The sequence below is a fragment of the Rhamphochromis sp. 'chilingali' genome (assembly GCF_963969265.1).
Source record: "Rhamphochromis sp. 'chilingali' genome assembly, chromosome: 7".
Lineage (NCBI taxonomy): Eukaryota > Metazoa > Chordata > Actinopteri > Cichliformes > Cichlidae > Rhamphochromis > Rhamphochromis sp. 'chilingali'.
In genome coordinates, this window is record NC_137934.1 from 9,093,955 (window position 1) to 9,115,092 (window position 21,138).

The window sequence follows — 21,138 nt, forward strand, 5'->3', positions numbered from 1 at the left end:
TCTTTAAAATGCAGCTCAATTAAACCTAGCTCCAAGAATAATTTTCACCGACAGTTCTGAGATACGCTGCATGTTATTCTTGGATGCGGTTGTAGGACCAGCTTTAAAATCGCATGACAAAAATATCATACACATTAAAAAAAACTGTATCACCAACGTAGCCTGGACAACATTTGCTAGTTAGATGAAGTCAGCTATCTCATCTTAGCATATTTATTTCAATTCAATTCAATTCAATCTTTTTTTTTTTTTTATAAATTTTATTTTCAGTCACAGCAGCATGTTAACAACAAAACATTGAACATACAGTAGTTTGCTGTTCAGTATTTACAATACCCCAAAAGATAACAGAAATAGAGAAGGAAAAAACAAACAAACAAACCAAAGAAACCCCTACAAAACAACAAAAAACAAACAAACAACAACAAACAAATAGAAAAATAAAATGTATAAGGGACATTCAGCGTACAGTTAGCTATGATAGCGATATAGAGATATGGTATCTGGTCATGATAAGGTGGTCATTTTAAATGTTTCCATGTACATCAAGAATGGCTGCCATGCCCTAAGAAATTTGGTGGTTGAACCTGCCAGTGTATATCTCATCTTTTCTAAATGTAAAAACCTCATGAGCTCTGCAAGCCACTGTTCATGTGTGGGAGGAGCTTCCTGCTTCCATCTTAAAAGTATAAGGCGCCTTGCGATAAGTGAAGCAAAGGCAATAGAATTCGAATAGCATTTTGGCAAAGTGATGTCTTGAGGTATCACCCCAAAGATAGCCGTTAGAGCAGAAGGCTCATATTTAACGTTATACATCTCTGACAGAGTGTTAAATATAGACACCCAATAGGTATGAAGATTGGGGCATGTCCAAAAGGTATGAAGGAGCGAACCTGTTTCTGCTTTACATCTGTTACACAGAGGGTCAGCTCCTGGATAGAACTTGGCTAACTTTTCCTTGGAGATATGTAATCGGTGTAGGACCTTAAATTGAAGGAGCCCATGCCTGGCACATATCGAAGAAGAGTGTACCCTCTGGAGAAAAGATTGCCAGAGCTCATCTGTTATAGTCATCCCAAGGTCTTTCTCCCACTGTGCTTTAAGGATGAAGAGAGAAGGAGATTGAAGATCTAATAGTATAGCATAGATTTCTTTAATCGCCCCTCTCTTATGAACGTTTATATTAATAATTTTATCCAAAGAAGTTTCCTCAGGTAGTTCCGGAAATGAAGGAAATCGACTCTTTACAAAGTGACGAATTTGTAAATAGCGGAAAAAATGTTGCCGAGGAACATTAAACTGCTTCAGGAGCTGCGTGAATGAGGCAAAAATCCCATCTACAAAAAGGTCTTTGATATTTCTAAGGCCATTACTTTCCCATATTTTAAAGGCAGAGTCCATCATGGAGGGTGGGAACATATGGTTTGAGCAGATAGGTGCTTTAATTGACATTAAGTGTAACCCCAACCTTTTCCTACATTGCACCCAGATTCTGAGCGAGTCATACAACAAAGGGTTACGTTTATAGGTGTATAGTTCTAATGGGAGAGCTGAACTCAACAAAGCTGATAGGCAAATTTTGCCACAATTGGATGACTCAATTTGGAGCCAAGCTGGAGTCTCTGTAGTAACATTACTCATCCAGTACAGCATATTACGAATATTTGCTGCCCAATAATAAGACTGAAAGTTTGGCAAGGCTAATCCACCCATTGGCCTAGTCCTCTGCATGAAATCTTTACGAATTCGTGGACTTTTGCCATTCCAAATAAATGCAGAGATATGCTTATTCAGTGTTATAAAATACTTATTGGGTAAGTAGCATGGGATACATTGAAATAAGTAAAGGAACTTGGGAAGTATGTTCATTTTGATAGAATTGACGCGGCCAATTAATGACAGTGGTAAATTGTTCCACCTCTGAAGATCTGTCTCAGTATTTTTAAGCAGCGGGACAAAGTTTCTTTCATAAAGATCTTTGTATGAGTGGGTAACCTTAACCCCCAGATAGGTCACATACCCTGATTTAACGCTAAATTGAAAACCTGAAAATGAAATCTTTCTGGCTATAGAGTTGACACAGAGAAGTTCACTTTTATGCAGATTTAACTTGTAACCTGAAATATTACCAAAACATTCAAAAATGGCAAGAGCACGGGGAAGAGAGCATAAAGGCTCTGACATATACAGCAGGAGGTCGTCAGCATATAAGGATATTTTGTGCTCCTGGTCACCTCTGAAGATGCCCTTAATGCAACTGTCAGCTCGCAGTTTAATCGCCAGTGGTTCAATTGATAATGCAAAAAGAAGAGGGGATAAGGGACATCCTTGTCTCGTACCACGGAGAAGTGGGAAATAAGAAGAGAATAACGAATTTGTTCTAACACGTGCCATAGGTGAGGAGTAAAGTAACTGAATCCATGAAATGAAATTAGGGCCATATCCAAATTTATGCAGAGTATAAAACAGATAATCCCACTCCACCCGGTCAAATGCCTTCTCAGCATCGAGTAATAAGGCAATTTCAGGGGTTGTAGTTGACTTGGTGTGTAATATGTTCAAAAACCTGCGCAGGTTGAAAAAACCATGCCTACCCTTCACGAAACCTGTCTGATCTGGAGAAATTAACAATGGTAGATGTTGCTCTAGCCTGAGAGCAAGTGTTTTTGACAGTATTTTTAAATCTACATTTAAGAGTGATATAGGACGATATGATGAACACTCTAATGGATCTTTATAATTCAATTCAATCTTAATTGGCAGACTTCATGTCCATAAAAACAAGACAAAAAAAAAAAAAACACACACACACACAACACTCCCCCCCCCCCCCCAACACAAGGTATACACCATTAAATATATATATGTATATAAATAAGTATCTAAAACATTTGTAAAAACATAAAACCATAATATACATAAAACACAATTACTTAAAATAAATCAATAAATACACAAACACTTTAACCAGTGCTTTCTGAGACTGGATGAGTAACGGGAACCACTCACTGTCGGATCTGTGAGTGCTAAAATTATACTGTTACTCGAACCATCCAGTCGTTCTCTAAAATTGAACATTAGCTTCCTTAAAAGTGCTTTAAAAGTCCAAACACCCACAGCTACAAACATCTGGCTGGCACTACCACTTCTAGGTATCCTGCAAAGGATTCTCATCGCATCATTATATGCAACATGCAGCTTCTGCATGCTACATTGTTTGTAGGATGACCACAAGGGGGCAGTATATAGCGGTGTGCAATACGCTTTAAACAAAGCCACTTTAACTGGAAGTGAACAAAAGCTGAATTTGCGTGCAATAGTATTTGCCTGCACATAGAGCTTACACCGTTGTCTGTATATGTCATCATCATCATTCATTTGCTCAGTAATAAAGTGACCGAGGTATTTCACCTTTTTATGAACTTCAAGAGTTTTTTGTGCCAGTTTAAACAAAGGGAAATTTAGCTGTTTATCCTGCTTGGTTCTACATATCAAAACAGCACTTTTAGCAGCATTGTACTCAATGTCATATTGCACACCATATTCAGTACAGACATTAAGAAGATCCTGTAACCCAGCACTGCTTGGACTAAAAACAACCAGGTCATCTGCATACATAAGATGATTTATCAGTGCTTTACCTAATATACACCCAGTGTTACAGGCTCTCAGTTGTATGGACAAATCATCAACATACAAATTAAATAAAATTGGAGACAAAATCCCACCCCGTCTAACACCATTGCTGACACCAAAGGGGGCAGAAATACTGCTTCCCCATTTAACCTGCATGTTCTGATGAGCGTACCAGTAAGAGAGAATCCTCACGATGTATTGAGGAACTCCCCATCTCTTCATTTTATCAAAAAGTTTTCTGTGGTTCACTCGATCAAAAGCCTTAGAGGCATCAATGAAAGACATGAGGACAGATGAATTTTTAGCCCTGTACAAACTGACTATTTCCTTGAGTGCATATATGCACATGTCAGTGCCGTGCTTTGAAGCCAAACTGATTATCCAGAGAAGAGATGAACACACTAACTCTGTCAAACAAGATTCTTTCTAACACCTTAGATAAAATACTGGCTAGTGCAATTGGCCTGTAATTATCCAAGCAGCTCACTTTTGCAGCTTTGTCCTTCATAACTGGTACCAGTAAAATACACAGCATTGAGTCTGGTAATATGCCATGAATCATAAACCCAGTGAAACAGAGTGCTAAAAGAGGAGCTAGCCTTACACTAGCATGTTTTAAATGTTCTGCAGTGATGTGATCCAAACCAGAGGATTTATTATCAGACAACCTATGAATGGCTTCATATACTTCATGTGTCCTTACACTTATTGTGTCATTACTCATGTCAAGATTGTCCTCATATGGTTCACTTTTTATACAGTTAAACAACGCACTGTAATGCTGTCTCCATAATGCTGCAATGTTATCTGCCCCAGAAACACCTTCAACAGTTGATGGTAGAGATGGTTTACAGTTATTAAGAGCTTTCACCTCTTTCCAAAAATCTGCCGTATTATTACACAGCATTTTCCTGGCCAAAGAATCTGCTCTTAGCATTTGCTCATTTTTAGTTATAAAGCGAACAGCGTACTTATATCTGGCATTCGCACATTTTTTCTGTTCAAATTCTGGGCCTTGTTTAGGTCTTCCAGCCATGGCCCAACATTTATAAGCTATGCGAGCTTCATCATGGTACATGGATACATGTTCTTTCCAGCCAGGTCTGATGTTAGGTTTCTTATGCTTATATTGTTTATCAAGCAGTGTGCCACTTTTATACAGAGCAGTCACTATATCATCATACATGGAGCAGAGTACATGTTTATGCACAGCATTCTTACAGTTGACATCTTTGCACAAAATAGCTTCTTTATTTATATGCATATTAATAATCATACGGTTCTTGGAGTGAGTGCATACACTCATGAAGTTTAGTAACTTCCGGTCACTGCAACAAGTCCAGGTACAGTTTACCGACGGATGGGTGCAGGACCTTGAAATGCACCGTGTAGAACGAAAGACCATCGTACGTATCATAAGTTTACCAATCTCACAAATGGTCGTCATAAATACACATTCCTTAACCGTTTATTAATATAACCTTTGAGCTCAACGGTAATTAATTAGTAGTGGAAATAATTTCTGGTTCATCACAGAAATGTAGCAGTGACAACAATACTGTATGCTGTAATCGCACTGGACAATTAGTGATACAAAACAACTGTTTTATCCTGTGAATAAACGTATATGTTTTTGTCAATGTACCATAATAACATAAGCGAAACGCAATATTGTGTCAGGACAATTCACTATTTATGCACAATAAATAAAGGAGCATAGCGCCACAATTTCTGTTCAGCGCCAGACTTACTTGTAACCTATATCACCAATTATGTTATGAAAATGACGTATTAACTACTAAAAAACACTGACCTTCGTGTAAATGCTTGGAGCAGACTAACATGTGAGCTGGAGTGTTCTGGGACGTTATATTTGGTCTTTGAATGGCTGCAATCCAGTCGCGTCTTTGTTACTCGAACATGGCTCGAACAATTTCTCTTCAACGACGTAATCCGATAACAACCGATCTCTTTACCCGTCGGCTTCCCGTGGCTGTCATGCGACCGGCTATTGCAGTTAATAATACAACAGCTTCTTGACATTTTTGTGTTTCTTTTTATCGCTGTATAACTGATTTTAATTGAAAGCCTGCGTGCGCTAGTACCGCTTGCCACGAGTTCCCAGAATCCTTTGCGGTTCTACCCGTGAATGACGTCACATTTTCAATCTCTATATAATATGCATGTTAAATTTTATATTTGGGGTAAAATATCAAGTCTTTTCAAGTAAACCGGTTCAAGTCCAATTCAAGTCCCAAGTCATTGGTGTAAAAGTCCAAGTCAAGTCACAAGTCTTAGAACATTTTTTCAAGTCAAGTCTAAAGTCATAAAATTAATGACTCGAGTCTGACTCGAGTCCAAGTCATGTGACTCGAGTCCGCACCTCTGGATTTATCATCACAGCTTGCACTCTGCCTCTCTCTGTAACAGCTGCAGAGGGGACAAGCGGATACAAATGCATAGTAACGTGTAACACGCACACAAAAATGCACATTAAACTGCATGTATTTCCACAGATAGCTGAGTGCATTGATTCATTCCTCGTGGCCACAGGTTGATTCCTATTCACACATACAAAAAACAGGTATTCACGGGGCACAATGCTACACCTCGCATCTGCGCCCAGAGATGTGAAAAACATGAGCGCGCACTCACACGTTCAAGGAATTAAGATTCAGTGACATTCAATTCCACAGCGAAGGCTCAATAATCAGGTTATTAGTGATAAACGGAGAGCTCGGTGTGTTGGTGCTCAGTGGATAAAGAGCTCATAATTCAATTAGCCCATTGTAGATGAACGTGCTACAACTGGCAAATTATGTAACAAAAACTGACTATTACAGTGACACAATACAGCTGTTATCTGAAGTGAATGAAGAGATTTTCTTACGGTTTCCACATTAGCATGCGCAGCGTGTGAGCATATGTCTCCAAACAATTAATTATACAGTTTACACACAATCAGCCAAATTACGAGCCTTTGACTATAAGACAAGAACAGCTGAAAGTTAAAATTGACTGAACAGCTTTTCACACTTTGATTTCTCTAAATATAGCACTAATTCCGACTTAATCCAATAATGATGAACATTATTGACATAACAAATGCCAGTAAATAATGTGTTTACTGCTTTGTTTATCCAGAGGATAATGAGTGTCTAATGCTCTCAGGCACAGTTTCCCTCCTCGGGAAACAGCAGCACGCTTCTGACTTGATTTGCTTTGGAGACTACTTGAGGTGCTGATTTTAAAGATTACAGAATACACTAAAAATATTTTTGCATATTAGAAGTTTTTGACAAAGAGCAGAAATATAGGCTACATATATTCAGGATATTTTTAGCAAATTTTTTTCTTGACTTTTTCTTTTTATGCATGTCTGTGTTTGGAACGTGAACCCAGTCCTCTGTTTCCTGTGCCCTGCTGTGCAAGGATTTGGATATTGAACCTTGTTTCCTGTTAAGCTTTCAACTTGACATTCTGGGAGTGATTAAAAAAGAAGATGTTGATGCGTCTCCTGACCTGCCTCGCAGCTGTGCTTTTAGCTGAGAAGCAAAAGGTGTGCGCTAATATCTGACGTTCACTTTTAACATGCCGTCAATTTTTTTTTCCATTTCTGCACCATCAAATATGTGAAGTGTTTGGCTGCGATAGTGACAGCCAAGTGTGCGCGCACGCGCGTGTGTGGAGAAGCTCTTAAGTTTACAGACAATATTTGATATTTTCTTTATCTGGGAAACTCGTTCTCCACAGGGACAGTTATTAATGATGGTTGTGAGGCTGTGAAACAAACAGCGATTTAATCACTTTTATGCTGCTCCAAGGACAATGGTGGGAGAATGCAATCATCAGCGCTTGTGTATTTGAGTGTATGCGTGTACATATGCCACGCTGAATTTATTTATGATTTGCTGTTTTTGTATATGTATGCAAAAGTGCATGTCTACTTGGTCATTATCCTTGAGAACGTATTTTGAACATTTAAATATTTGCTTCTTGTGTGTGTCTGTGTGAGAATGAGTGTAAATGTGCGAGTGTGTAGGGGAGCGGGGTAGAGGTGGGTACTTGTGCAGATTTTGTCACTTTAGTGATTATCCTTGAGAGGCTTTTAATTTGAGGCTAATGAGTATTTGTTTTAGCGCTCATGCACTCCGGTGTGCGCATTTATGTGGATGTGTGTGCGTCTGTGTGTGTGTGCGTGTGTGTGATTAAGGGCTGTGACATAGTGAAAGCGACAGACTGTACAGATGTTCAATAAATGGTCTGGAACAGGCAGGGAGGAAAGGGGACATCATTCATACTTTCTCACTTCTATATACAGACACACACACACTCACTCTCTCTCTCTCTCACACACACACACACAGACATTCCCAGAGACGTGAATGAAATGAATGTGTAGACTTACACACTAAAGACATGGATACACAATGTCCATCATAAATTCTGTACAGATATAACAAAGGCAATGTACAACAATAACATAATCCTACACACTCACACACACATACTGCTAAAAAGAATTTACACAATAGCTAATGATTGAATGCAGCCAGAGTGAATTAACAGCTTAAAAAAAAACACCTCCTGAGGTGGCTGAAAACAGTATGCAACAGTGTGTCCGTGTGTGTGAGAGGGCTGAGGGATCAAGGCGGAACCAGGTAGACAGAAATCTTCATTATCTCATATTGTGAGTGAAATAACTAATATTGCTGCACTCGACAATAGTAAATTAAGGAGGTGAAGTGGGTACAGACGATATTTCTTGCCACTTACTCTGTGCAGTGCCGTGATTTTAAATCATTCATGCCCCATTCCTCTTTTCCTTTGTTTCTTACAGTTTTCTCTCCTGTGATCAACACCACCTACCTCCACCATCATCTCAATTCATTTTAGCAAATTCTTTTTTTAATGCTCGTTCCCCCCTCCTCAGCTTCCCACTGTTTATTTTCACTTCTTCCTTTTAGTCTTTTTCGGTATCAATTTTAACATCCCTTTTCTTCTTCAGCGTTCCTCTCTTAGAATTTCCCAGTCCCCCAGATTCCTCCTACCCTTTCTCTACTTTCTTCCTACCTAGTCCGATCTTACCTGTCAGTTTTTGTTTAATCTTTTCAAATGTTTTTTGTCTTGAATCTTTTGGAGAACAAATTGTATTGAACAGCCAGTACTATTTTACGTTCAGTCATGTCTCTTCCCGGACTTTAGTGAATATCTTGCTTTCTTTCTCTGCTGCCATGTTAACCAACCACTTACTCTTACCTTTATCTCAAAGCTGTGAGGGTGTTCGAAGTGTTAAAGCCTTCGTCAGAGGCCTCGACACAGAGTGCTTTGAATAGTTTCAGAAATGTGTACAAGCCGACCCGAGAGTGAAATTAGTGTTGAAAACAGAATGGAAAATGCAAATCAGTGAATCTAAAATAGATGATGCAATCTGTCCCTCCTTTTGCTTTTCCCCCCTCTTCTGTCTCAGGTGGTGTGTGTATTGCCCAGTCCTTGAAGATCCCCAGGGAGCCCAGGCCAGGGGAGTTTGACAAGATCATCAGACGCCTGCTGGAGACCTCCAATGCCAGGGCCATCATCATGTTCGCTAATGAGGATGACATACGGTACGTGTTGTGCACTTTAAAAACGAACCCTGCTGGTCAACTTTCCCGCTGCTATCAGGTGTACTTTTTTGTTTAATAAGATTTTCTGTGACATTTTCAACATATTTTACAATAGAAACCTTTTGACACCTACATGCTCGCTGTGATTACAATTATGTTATTCTGAAGAAGAAAAGACCTGGTTTTCATATCGCTATTCTTTAGCAACTCACTTGGTTAGAAGTGTTGCATTGTGGTACCGACAAGAGTTCGCACTATACTACAGGCACAATTATTGCATTTACATCTTGAATGATGATGTACATAATTATTAGGCAGTTATGAAAATTGAGATTTAAACAAAAAAATTCAAATATTATAAAATGCAGTTTTGACTCATACGACCCCCTGAAATGGCTTAATTACTGGTCAATCAGACCTCTTGTCTTTGGGTCCTGCCAAAAATGCTTGAAGAATAAAGCCTTTTTAGATAAATGCTGTCCAGAATGCTAAGCTCCAGAATGCTTGAGATTTGGAAATAAATACTTGATGACATGTTTTTCACACATTTTATGGATAGAAAAAAAAGGAGTCACTCCTCACGGGCAAGACGGATGCTGCCTGTTGCTGCATCAGTTATAGATATAAGCAGTGGTACAAGAAAAAAGCTGCAGTGATCTTTATGTAGGGTTAAGCCTAAATCAATACCCCACTGCTCGACTTGTCTGCTGTAGTCTATCTTCAGATATTTGAATTATCTTTTCTTTTTCTAAAACAGACGAGTTCTGGATGCAGCTAAAAGGAACAACCAGACGGGTCACTTCCTGTGGGTGGGTTCAGACAGCTGGGGGTCCAAGATCTCCCCTGTGATTGGCCAGGAGAGGGTGGCCGAGGGGGCCATCACAATTCTTCCCAAAAGGGCATCTGTGGATGGTAAGGATAATAACAAGCATATACGAAGCTGTCAGCACACGTGCAGGTAATAACTGAGAAGATGTGAGGAATAATAAAAGTAGTTCTCACCTGCACTGAAACTGGATTTGTGGCAAATGAAAGAAAGCCGAAGCAGCGTCTGCTCAAACTTTGATAGATCAAATTAAGGATTCAGGGGAAAGACCAGAGACAGAAATGAAATGGACTCATGTTCTCTCACTTTTGATCCCAGTGGGCAACAAGTTTTTGCCAATACACCAGGGAGAATATCCTCATTTGCTCTCTGTCAGAGCTCTCTATTAGATAATTGACTCCTGGAGGGCCACATAGGTGACAAGATATAAACTGGAAGCGAGGGAGAGAAATAGAACTTTAAATGAATCAAAGGGAGCTTTGGCAGATTCACAAGAAAGGCTATGTCGACTTTAAAGAAATGACAGAAGAGATGTGAGTGAGGATTAATGACTAGACTTTTCTTTTGGTACACCTAGAAAGAGAATGCAGTATAATGCAGCAATTCTGCAACATGTGTTATATAAAGCTTAAAATGTGTCTAAACTGTAATTTATAGTGACATAGTATAGTACAGTACATAGACTCAAACATGGGATCTTTTTGCACATGAGGTAAATGTTTTCTCACGCATTGAGAATTATTCTGATGCCATAACAAGCTCATTGAAATCATCTTTTGGGCTCCCAATGCTGTATAATTTAGCTTTTATTTCCACAGGAAACAAAAGAGAAGTAAATGAAATTGTTGGCCTTCCTGCTAAAAACAGATGTCTCTGGCCTGTACTTTGGAAGTACTTCCTTGCTGTAACTTTAATAATTTAAGGCAAAACTTTGCTTCACAACTGGTCCAAAAACACCACAATGTTGTTTTTAACGCAGTGAGGCAGCAGTTTTAAATTGTGTTAATATGCCACAAATTCCCTCAACAGTGTCACATTGTGTTTACCTTTGCTATTGCAGTTGCCAGAAACAAGGGAAACAGCTAGTCTCAAACAAAACAAAACAAAAAGGAAAAACAAAAGTCACTCTAAGTGCATGAGTCACTTTTACATTTTTTATAAGGAATATAACACCAGATAATATTTTTTGTATCTTTGAAAAAAGGCTTTCTGTTTTTCCCATCCAGTAGTCTTTGAACTAAGCTAACTGTCTTCAGGCTCAGGCTTCACATTTAATCTGCAGATTAGAGGCAGAAGCATCAAATAACATTTCTGATATGAGCGACTTTGTTGATTTCAGAGGTACTTTTTTATGCCCTGCGACAGTCCTGGCCAGAGGCATTATGTTTTTACATAAATAATCCATATGTATAACTTATTCTGGTGAACACATTTATTTTCTGAAGGTAGACAAAGCTGACAAACCCAACCTGTGCTATTCTTGTGAATGTAATATCTCGGGAACACTGGGAGGAAATTTCATTCCACCTGTCTTAAATGTTCTCTTGGAAATAAGCATAGTTATCAGAATTTGGTAGTCAAAGATCTCGGTGACATCATGATTATTTTTGTGTGTGTGTGTGTGTGGGGGGGGGGGGGTTGCCACAAGTTGATTCATTTGAATAAATTTTACACAGATATCTAATTGGATAAAATGATTAGCTGGTGTCATTTTATATCCAAAAGGGGAGAGCTCTGCTTCACTGTGACATGCTAATGTTTTGCAAAAACACCCTTTCTGGCTGCTGTTCAACACCATAATTCAAGAGTAGATGCAGAGATGTTGAGCACTTTCAATTTGGTCAGATACTAAAGTGGTGACATTAATCTTTGGTGGCCACATATTAAATTCCATTAATATTTTTACTCCATATATTATGAGTCTGGGCAGACATTGATATATTACTTTACTTAGCTGGTTGGAAGAGGCTTAATAAATGCTACAGTATTTTTTTTATTTTTTATTTTTATTTTTACTAACCTGAAATTGTATTACCCTTTAAAGAACTTTAGAACTAAAGTCTACATGGTTTCATCTCTATTCATCAGTACTTAAATGCAGTTTTAAATGAATATATCATTGTTCACAGAGTTCAGTTTCAACACTGATTCAGACTGAGGAAAGGTTGGCTTGGTTATATCTATGTATTATTACACAGGACACTAAAAATGTCATATGAACTTATTGTTTTACAGTCTATAAGAAAGCAGTGCATGAGATGTACCAAAATATAATCTAAAATGTAATAATAGGAACTGTGTGCTTCCAAACAACTGCCCAACTGGTAGCAATACTTCTATTTTTCTATTATCATTGAATTAAGTTTGTGCTTTTTAGACCCTCAAAGTACCTCAAATGATTATATTTCTGTTTTTAGGAATGTAATGTTATCACAATGGGAAGCATGTGATTCCACATGGCACATCTTACTGTTGAGGCACAAAAAGAGTAAGACTAATATTTCCAGCAGTCAAATATCAGTAGAGCATCCCAGGTGCACACATTACCCATTTCCACAACAGCACATTGAATTAATCAGGAGAGATCTTTTTAGCTTTTACAGTGAATCTGGCATGGCACAGGCTGTCACACCTCACATGGAATCATTCACGTGCCCAGTGTTACACTTAACTACAGAGCATGTGTTGCGCCTTCTTAGTTAAGTGTAAATGTTTCTTTGCAGTCATTTCTTCTTGCCCACCCGGTCACAAGCCATCTATGGTTAGATGTAGGACTTGGGTTAGAGAAAAGCCTACTCCTTTTAAAGTACTGTGTAAAGTCTTGAGCCATGCTTCATTTCTTTAAATTGTGCTTCCAAAGAGCCAGATGTTCTAAAGGCCTTCCAGAGTTTTTCTTTGGACATGGGTTGCTTTTTCACTCATGTTCAGTCCACTCTACTTTCAGCAAACTCTGCAAGACAAGAAGACGAAAGAAGATGTGCCAGGCTTAAAACTATCTAAAGTGGCTGAACAGTTCAGGAAAGTCATCTCCTTAAGGAACAGGGAAAAATCAGTAAAGACCTGACAGACACTGTTCACTGAAGCCTCATCAGAAATGGTCTCAGTGGAAGAGTGGCTGTCAAAAAGCCATTCTTAAGGAAGGGAAATGGTAAGGATGAGATATACCAAATGTGCATGGAGGAGGTGAGGAGAGAGGTACAGCAGTGAATGTCTACAGCATCTATAAAACACGGTGAAGGCTCTGTTGTGGTTTGGGGCTGCATTTCAGTAAGTGGTGTCGGAGATCTTGTCAGAATTTATGAAATTATGAACACATATATTAGATTTTGATCTATCATGCAATACCATCTGGAAAGCATCTGACTGGCAGCAATTTTCAATATGACAATGCAATGATCCCAAACACAAACACATGGCAGTATAGCAAAAGCATGCCCGGACAGAAAAAACACAATTGAGCACCATTAATCATGGATAGGCCTCCCCAGCACCTGGACCTCAACATTATTGAAGCAATGTTGGACCATGAGACAGAGCACAGGACAAAAGGCACCCAACAACAAGAAGAGCTTTGAATGTCCTTGAGGAAACCTGAAGAACTATTCCTGAAGACTACTTGAAGAAATTACGAGAAAGCTTGCCTAAGAAGTTCGGGCTCTGTTAAAGAGTAAAGACGATCATACCAAACACTGACTTTAAAGCTCATGTAAAAACTCTGTTTTTGCCTTATATGCTGTATTTCTGTTTTTTTGCATATCTTTTTTAAATAAATTACTGCACTGAGTTTTTATTTTAGCAAAATGTAAGAAATGAGGGGTGGCTTGAGGCTTTTGCACAATAGAGAATTTTTGCATATTTGGAACATCCAAAAAAGAAAAAAATCCATTAACCAAAAACCTAAATTTCTCAAATATATATCAGAGAGTTCATGTCAAAGCTAAAATCCCCTAGTTTGTAAAAGTTTTACTGTAGCATACGGCTAAAATGAAAGTCTAACCCTGCACGGAAACAAAGAAAGATAGCCGATGAGCTGATGAATTGTTAAAAGGTTCATGTGGCAGATAAAATGCCATGCATTTAAGAAGCTTCTTTCACATTTAATTATGGCATGAAGAAAGTAGTTTTTTCTCATCTGCACGTCTCTTTTCTTTTGCCCGTATCTTTATTCCACCCTGCCACTTGCTGACAGGTATTTCATTCCTATGAGTAGAGAAACATGTTCCCCTCTTTTAGTTCCTCTTATCTTGTTATTAAAATGGACAAGTATCCAATCTATTGTGGAAGCTTATTTTAAAATGTATGCTTTTCTTTCTCTTTACGTCAGTATTTGATAGGAGCTCCAATACTGACCGGTTCAACCAAAATAGCTTTTCAGCCATACCATACGTGGGCTATTCATAACCTACGCATTTATGTGTCAAAATCTATTACATTGTGCTGAACACCTAATTTTCTAGCACAGACAGGCTCAGTAGAAATGAAGCCAATAACCCCTGAAGCACCAGTGCCCTCTCCTATTACGCCATTTAACAATATCTGGGTTGAAAGTGTCGAAAGCAGCTCGTCTAAACAAAATAAATAGGGAGATGTATTCAGTAGAGTTTTAAAAAGAAAAACAAAAAAAATAATAACTCATTTTCATACTTTTTAACCTTTGCCCTGTCTGTCTTTTACACAGCATTTGACCGGTATTTCCGTAGCCGTTCGCTGTCCAACAACAGAAGAAATGTTTGGTTTGCTGAATTCTGGGAGGAAAACTTTAACTGTAAACTGGGAATGCATGGTAAACGGCCTGGTAGCCTGAAGAAATGCACAGGTAAGACTATATTTGACTTCTTCCATTATTTCACTTGCTATCAACCATTTGGGGAAAAAGTCAATAAAGCTTAAATGTGTAAATTGTTATTTGACTAGAGATCCAAAGAGAGATGAAAATGCTCCAAGGTACTTTGGAGTTTTACACTTGAGGGTATAACAGATTGTTTTGTTTAGCTGTAATTCTACAGATCTATACGAGCTTGTAAGTTTTACTTTCTGAGAAGTGTAGCAGAAGGTCAGCTATAATTGGTCTTCCTTTATCCCTGCATCGGCTACCTCCTTGCATCATAACCAGTGTCATTCTATGTCACGGCGGGGTGCGCAGATGTGTGCGGAAACAGGACCCAAAAGCAGATGATGACGAGGAATAGTAATGATTAACAGAAAAGTGAACCTTTATTGCGATGACGACAGGAAATGAACCAAGAGACCAAAGCAAACAGGCAAAACACTAAGAAACAAAACACTAAGCTGGCAAAACACTAAGAAACAAAACACTAAAGGTACTAAGACCAAAAACTATAACTATGATTGAGGTGGAAAATAAACAGGCTAAGACTATGACTATGACTATGACTGTAACTCTGGTGAGATAAACAGACGAACTGACAATGGCATGAAGAAAACAAAAGGCTTAAATACAGACATGAGGTGATCAGGGGAAGTGGCGACACATGGGGGAAAACAGCTGACAGACATAAACCTAATGACAGGACCAGGAGAGGAAAGCTAAATACAATGAACAAAGAACACATGACATTGTCAGAATAAAACAGGAAATGACAACACAACTTAACAGACCTAATACGTGATGAAATAAATAGAAAACCCCAAAACATAGAAAACCCAGGAACAATAACTGCCTAAACTAAAGGCAAATAGGAAATAACACAAACTAATAACATATCAAAAAATACAAAGAAAACTCAGAGTGCTGGGTCGGAGACCCAGCCTGTGACAGAGCCCCCCCCCCTTAAGGGCGGATTCCAGACGCCCTAAAACCTCGAAAAACAAAACCAAAAACAACCCACCAAGGGCGGGCGGTGGGGGTCCAGGACGGAGGGCCAGAAACAAGGCCAAAAAACAAAACAAAATGTCCATCAAAATCACAGGAGCGCAGGGAACAGTTCATGACTCCTCAGGGGGCCGACCCGGAGGGTGACGGTCCAGAAAGTCATAGTCCATGTGATCAGGGGGCCGGCCCGGGGGGTGACGGTCCAGAAAGCCACAGTTCATGTGATCAGGGGGCCGTCCGTGCGGACGGCAACGGCGGCGACACGGAAACGGTTCAGGGGGCCGACCTCGACGGCGGTGACGTGGAAACAGTTCAGGGGGCCGGCCGTGCGGAAGGCGACGGCGTGGAAACAGTTCAGGGGGCCGGCCGTGCGGAAGGCGGCGGCGGCGCCCAAGTGTCAGGCGTACCGGCCGAGGCTTGGAGGGCACAGGACCAGGTGACGCTGAAGCAGAGGCTGGCCCAGGTGACGCTGAAGCAGAGGCTGAGGCTGGACCAGGCGTAGCAGAAGCACAGGCAGAGGCCGGACCAGGCGTAGCAGAAGCACAGGCAGAGGCCGGACCAAGCGTAGCAGAAGCACAAGCAGAGGCCGGACCCGACGAGGCTGAAGACTCTGAGGCCGGACCCGACGAGGCTGAAGACTCTGACGAAGCCGGACCAGACGAGGCTGAAGACTCTGACGAAGCCGGACCAGACGAGGCTGAAGGCTCTGATGAGGCTGGGCCTGGCGAGGCTGAAGGCTCTGATGAGGCTGGGCCTGGCGAGGCTGAAGGCTCTGATGAGGCTGGGCCTGGCGAGGCACAGGCTGAAGCTGGACCAGCCGATGACGAGGCGGCCGCAGATGGCGGCTGAATGGTCCCCTCGGACCCTCCAGCTGACGAGGCATGAGGCTGGACGGGCTCCTCGGGCCCTCCAGCTGACGAGGCAGGTTGCTTTTCAAGTTGCAGCAACACACAGTCTATAGTGGGTGAAATGAGTTTGTATGAGTTCTCAGACTGAGGTGTGGCAGAACCAGGTGAGGCGTCGTCCTCAGGCTGAGGCGTAGAAGCAGCAAGCAGTAGCGCAGCAGGTGGTGGTCCTGCAGGCGGCGGCACGGGAGCCGCAGGAGGTGGCGCTGCAGCCACAGGTGGTGAAGCAGAAGGTGGCCAGACGGGCTCCTCAGGCCCTCCAGCTGACGAAGCATGAGGCTGAACGGGCTCCTCGGGCCCGCCAGCTGACGTGGCGTGAGGCTGGACGGGCTCCTCGGGCCCGCCAGCTGACGTGGCGTGGTGCTGGAAGGGCTCCTCGGGCCCCCCAGCAGACGTGGCTTGAGGCCGGAAGGGCTCCTCGGGCCCCCCAGCAGACGTGGCATGAGGCCGGAAGGGCTCCTCGGGCCCCCCAGCAGACGTGGCATGAGGCTGGTGCGGTTCTCCTGAACCCCCAGCTGACGTGGCATGAGGCTGGATGGGCTCCTCGGGCCCTCCAGCTGATGAGGCATGAGGCTGGATGGGCTCCTCGGGCCCTCCAGCTGACGAGGCATGAGGCTGGATGGGCTCCTCGGGCCCTCCAGCTGACAAGGCATGAGGCTGGATGGGCTCCCCGGGCCCTCCAGCTGACGAGGCATGAGGCTGGATGGGCTCCTCGGGCCCTCCAGCTGACGAGGCATGAGGCTGGATGGGCTCCTCGGGCCCTCCAGCTGACAAGGCATGAGGCTGGATGGGCTCCCCGGGCCCTCCAGCTGACGAAGCATGAAGCTGGCTGGATTCTCCTGAACCTCCAGCAGACGAAGCATGAAGCTGGCTGGATTCTCCTGAACCTCCAGCAAACGAAGCCTGAAGCTGGCTGGATTCTTCTGAACCTCCAGCAGACGAAGCATGAAGCTGGCTGGGTTCTCCTGAACCTCCAGCAGACGAAACATGAGGCTGGCTGGATTCTCCTGAACCTCCAGCAGACGAAGCATGAAGCTGGCTGGGTTCTCCTGAACCTCCAGCAGACGAAACCTGAGGCCGGACGGGCTCCCCGGGCCCTCCGGCTGACACTGAAATTGGCTGCACCAGCTGTACCTCCGTCTCCGGCTCCAAACCAGCCTGGATAGCAGTCCCACAGCAGCTTAGCTGAGCCTGATGGCTAGCTTTTCCAGGGCAAACAGTCTCTGTATAGCCGGGCTCATTAACCGGAAAAGTAGTGTCAATTTCAACAACTTCCTGAGAGAAAACATGAGGAGCCAAAATGTAATCACTCACTTGCGTTTGTGATACGGAGCGTCGGTGGCGCGCACGCCGCTTTTTCTTAGGAGTGGAAGACGGCGGAGCGATGGGTGGAAGTCCCTGGTAACTCCGAGGTCCCCCGAGAGCCAGTCGAGTTCCCCGGAAAGAGTGCTCGTGCTCCGGAATGAGCCACGGCTTCCACCGGAGCTCCTCCTCCAAGAGAGCGCAGAATATAGACTGGCGCTCGTCGTCGTCCAAGTCTATGGTGTGCGGCGCTTCCTCGCGCTGAACTGTGACAGGAGTATGGCGAGACTGTGATGAGGGCGTGGAAACTGGTGAGCTGAGAGGTGGTGACGCTGCGGCGAATCTCAGCGAACCGACACGAACACACTCAGGTTCCGGAGGCAGCAATGGAGATGACTGATTGTGGGGTTGTTGTGACTGGTGGGTGCTGGAAGCCATTTCCTGACTCGACAGTCCCTGGGCCTGCAGCATCTCCTTTATCCTCGTAAAGGCATCAACTATGGCAGGTGAGTCCGGGAGCTGGAGAAGGCGGGGATCCCTCTCCATAATAGCTTCAGCAACGTTAATCATTACCAGCTTGCTCTTCAAATCGGGCGCTGTAAAGAAGCGGTCGAGGATCGCTTGGATCCGAGCAGTCTCCTCCAGACACTCGGTGAGAGCAGAATCCGCTGGGTCCATGACTGGTCAGTTCGTTCTGTCATGGCGGGGTGCGCCGATGTGTGCGGAAACAGGACCCAAAAGCAGATGATGACGAGGAATAGTAATGATTAACAGAAAAGTGAACCTTTATTGCGATGACGACAGGAAATGAACCAAGTGACCAAAGCAAACAGGCAAAACACTAAGAAACAAAACACTAAGCTGGCAAAACACTAAGAAACAAAACACTAAAGGTACTAAGACCAAAAACTATAACTATGATTGAGGTGGAAAATAAACAGGCTAAGACTATGACTATGACTATGACTGTAACTCTGGTGAGATAAACAGACGAACTGACAATGGCATGAAGAAAACAAAAGGCTTAAATACAGACATGAGGTGATCAGGGGAAGTGGCGACACATGGGGGAAAACAGCTGACAGACATAAACCTAATGACAGGACCAGGAGAGGAAAGCTAAATACAATGAACAAAGAACACATGACATTGTCAGAATAAAACAGGAAATGACAACACAACTTAACAGACCTAATACGTGATGAAATAAATAGAAAACCCCAAAACATAGAAAACCCAGGAACAATAACTGCCTAAACTAAAGGCAAATAGGAAATAACACAAACTAATAACATATCAAAAAATACAAAGAAAACTCAGAGTGTTGGGTCGGAGACCCAGCCTGTGACATTCTACTTATTTTGGTACAGCGTAAAACAATAACTAGGCACACCAGACTGACAGTTTTCAGGGAAACCAGTTTATCCTAAAAGCAGGCCCAGCTTTTCATATTACATCTGCCAGCTGATTAAGCACATCACATTAGATTGAATAAGTCTTCATTAGAACATCGTAGCTCTGAAAGTCTGTCAACAGAGACAAATACTGTCTTCTAATTAGTGTGTATATATATATATACATCGATCAAGATGGCGCCGAGTATGGCAGCCTCGTCGCGAGCTCCCCCAAGCAACGGCTTTCTTCTGTGTTTAATTTTACTTTTCCTTTATTTTTTCATGAGCAGCACTTGTCTCCTTGTGTACGACCGACAAACCTTACTGGACATAAAAGACGGTCTTTCTTATAACTTTCCGGAGTTCAAGTTTTGCAACACGGACGCTCCGTTTGCAGACCCCCCATTCATCTCACCTGAGACGCCTTTGTTCTCTGGCCCTGGAGGCCGCAAACGCCGACGCAGAGGGAGAAGATCTGGCGTTCTGGTTCGACTGAGACGGCGCACTTACAGACCACCGTTACCCAGTTTATTACTGGCTAATATGCAGTCTCTGGAGAACAAGCTGTGCGAGCTTCGGGCACGGATCTCATTCCAGCGAGAGATGCGGGACTGCTGCGTGATCTGCCTCACAGAAACCTGGCTATCGGACAAAGTACCGGACTCCGCAATACAACTGCCGGGGTTCTCTGTGCACCGCGCGGACAGGTCACAGGATCTTACTGGGAAAAGCAGAGGCGGTGGTGTGTGTTTCATGATCAACAACAGCTGGTGTGATTATGCGAACGTGCACCCGGTCAAATCCTTCTGCTCACCGGACCTGGAGTACCTGATGATTAAGTGCCGGCCATTCTGGCTACCGAGGGAATTTACAGCAGTGATTATTACGGCTGTTTACATTCCCCCACAAGCCGACACTGACCGTGCACTCAGGGAACTGTACAGCGCGATCAGCAGCGAGGAAACCGCACACCCAGAGGCAGCGTTTATCACAGCCGGAGACTTTAATAAGGGAAACCTGAAGAAAGTCTCACCAAAACTCCATCAACACATCCTTTTCAACACACGTGGAAACCGGCAACTCGACCACTGTTACACCTCTTTCCGGGATGCGTACAAAGCCCTCCCCCGCGCCCCATTCGGCCAATCAGATCACTGCTCCATCCTGCTCCTGCCCGCCTACAGGCAGAAGCTGAAACAGGAAGCTCCAACCCGGAGGGCGGTGCACTGTTGGACGGACCAATCGGAGTCTGCGCTGCGGGACTGTTTTGATCACGCGGACTGGGAAATGTTTCACGTGGCCGCCAGAGACATTGATGAATACACAGACTCAGTCTGTGGATTTATCAGGAAATGCGTGGAAGATGTCGTCCCATCCAGAACAGTCAAATCCTTCCCAAATCAAAAACCCTGGATTAACGGAGATGTTCGCGCGGCACTGGCGGCACGGAACACCGCCTTTGCCTCCGCGAACACATCGGACTACAAACACGCACATTACCAACTCCGGAAGACGATCAAAGCAGCCAAACGTGAGTACAGGGACAGGGTGGAACAACAGTTTGACAACCCTTGGAGTATGTGGCAGGGACTAAACACGATCACAGACTTTAGAGGGAAAACCAGCACACCGCAGA

The 21,138-nt window shown here is 42.8% G+C and overlaps 1 protein-coding gene across 1 annotated transcript in view; it reads left to right on the top strand.

Annotated features, from left to right (window-relative positions):
• Positions 1-21,138, top strand: part of grm8a (glutamate receptor, metabotropic 8a) — a 305,450-nt gene that overhangs the window by 202,308 nt on the left and 82,004 nt on the right. Inside the window, exons 4-6 of the mRNA XM_080886003.1 lie at positions 9,107-9,242; positions 10,000-10,154; positions 14,747-14,884. Coding sequence (XP_080742129.1) covers positions 9,107-9,242; positions 10,000-10,154; positions 14,747-14,884 — 429 coding nt within the window. The remainder of the gene's footprint in view (positions 1-9,106; positions 9,243-9,999; positions 10,155-14,746; positions 14,885-21,138) is intronic.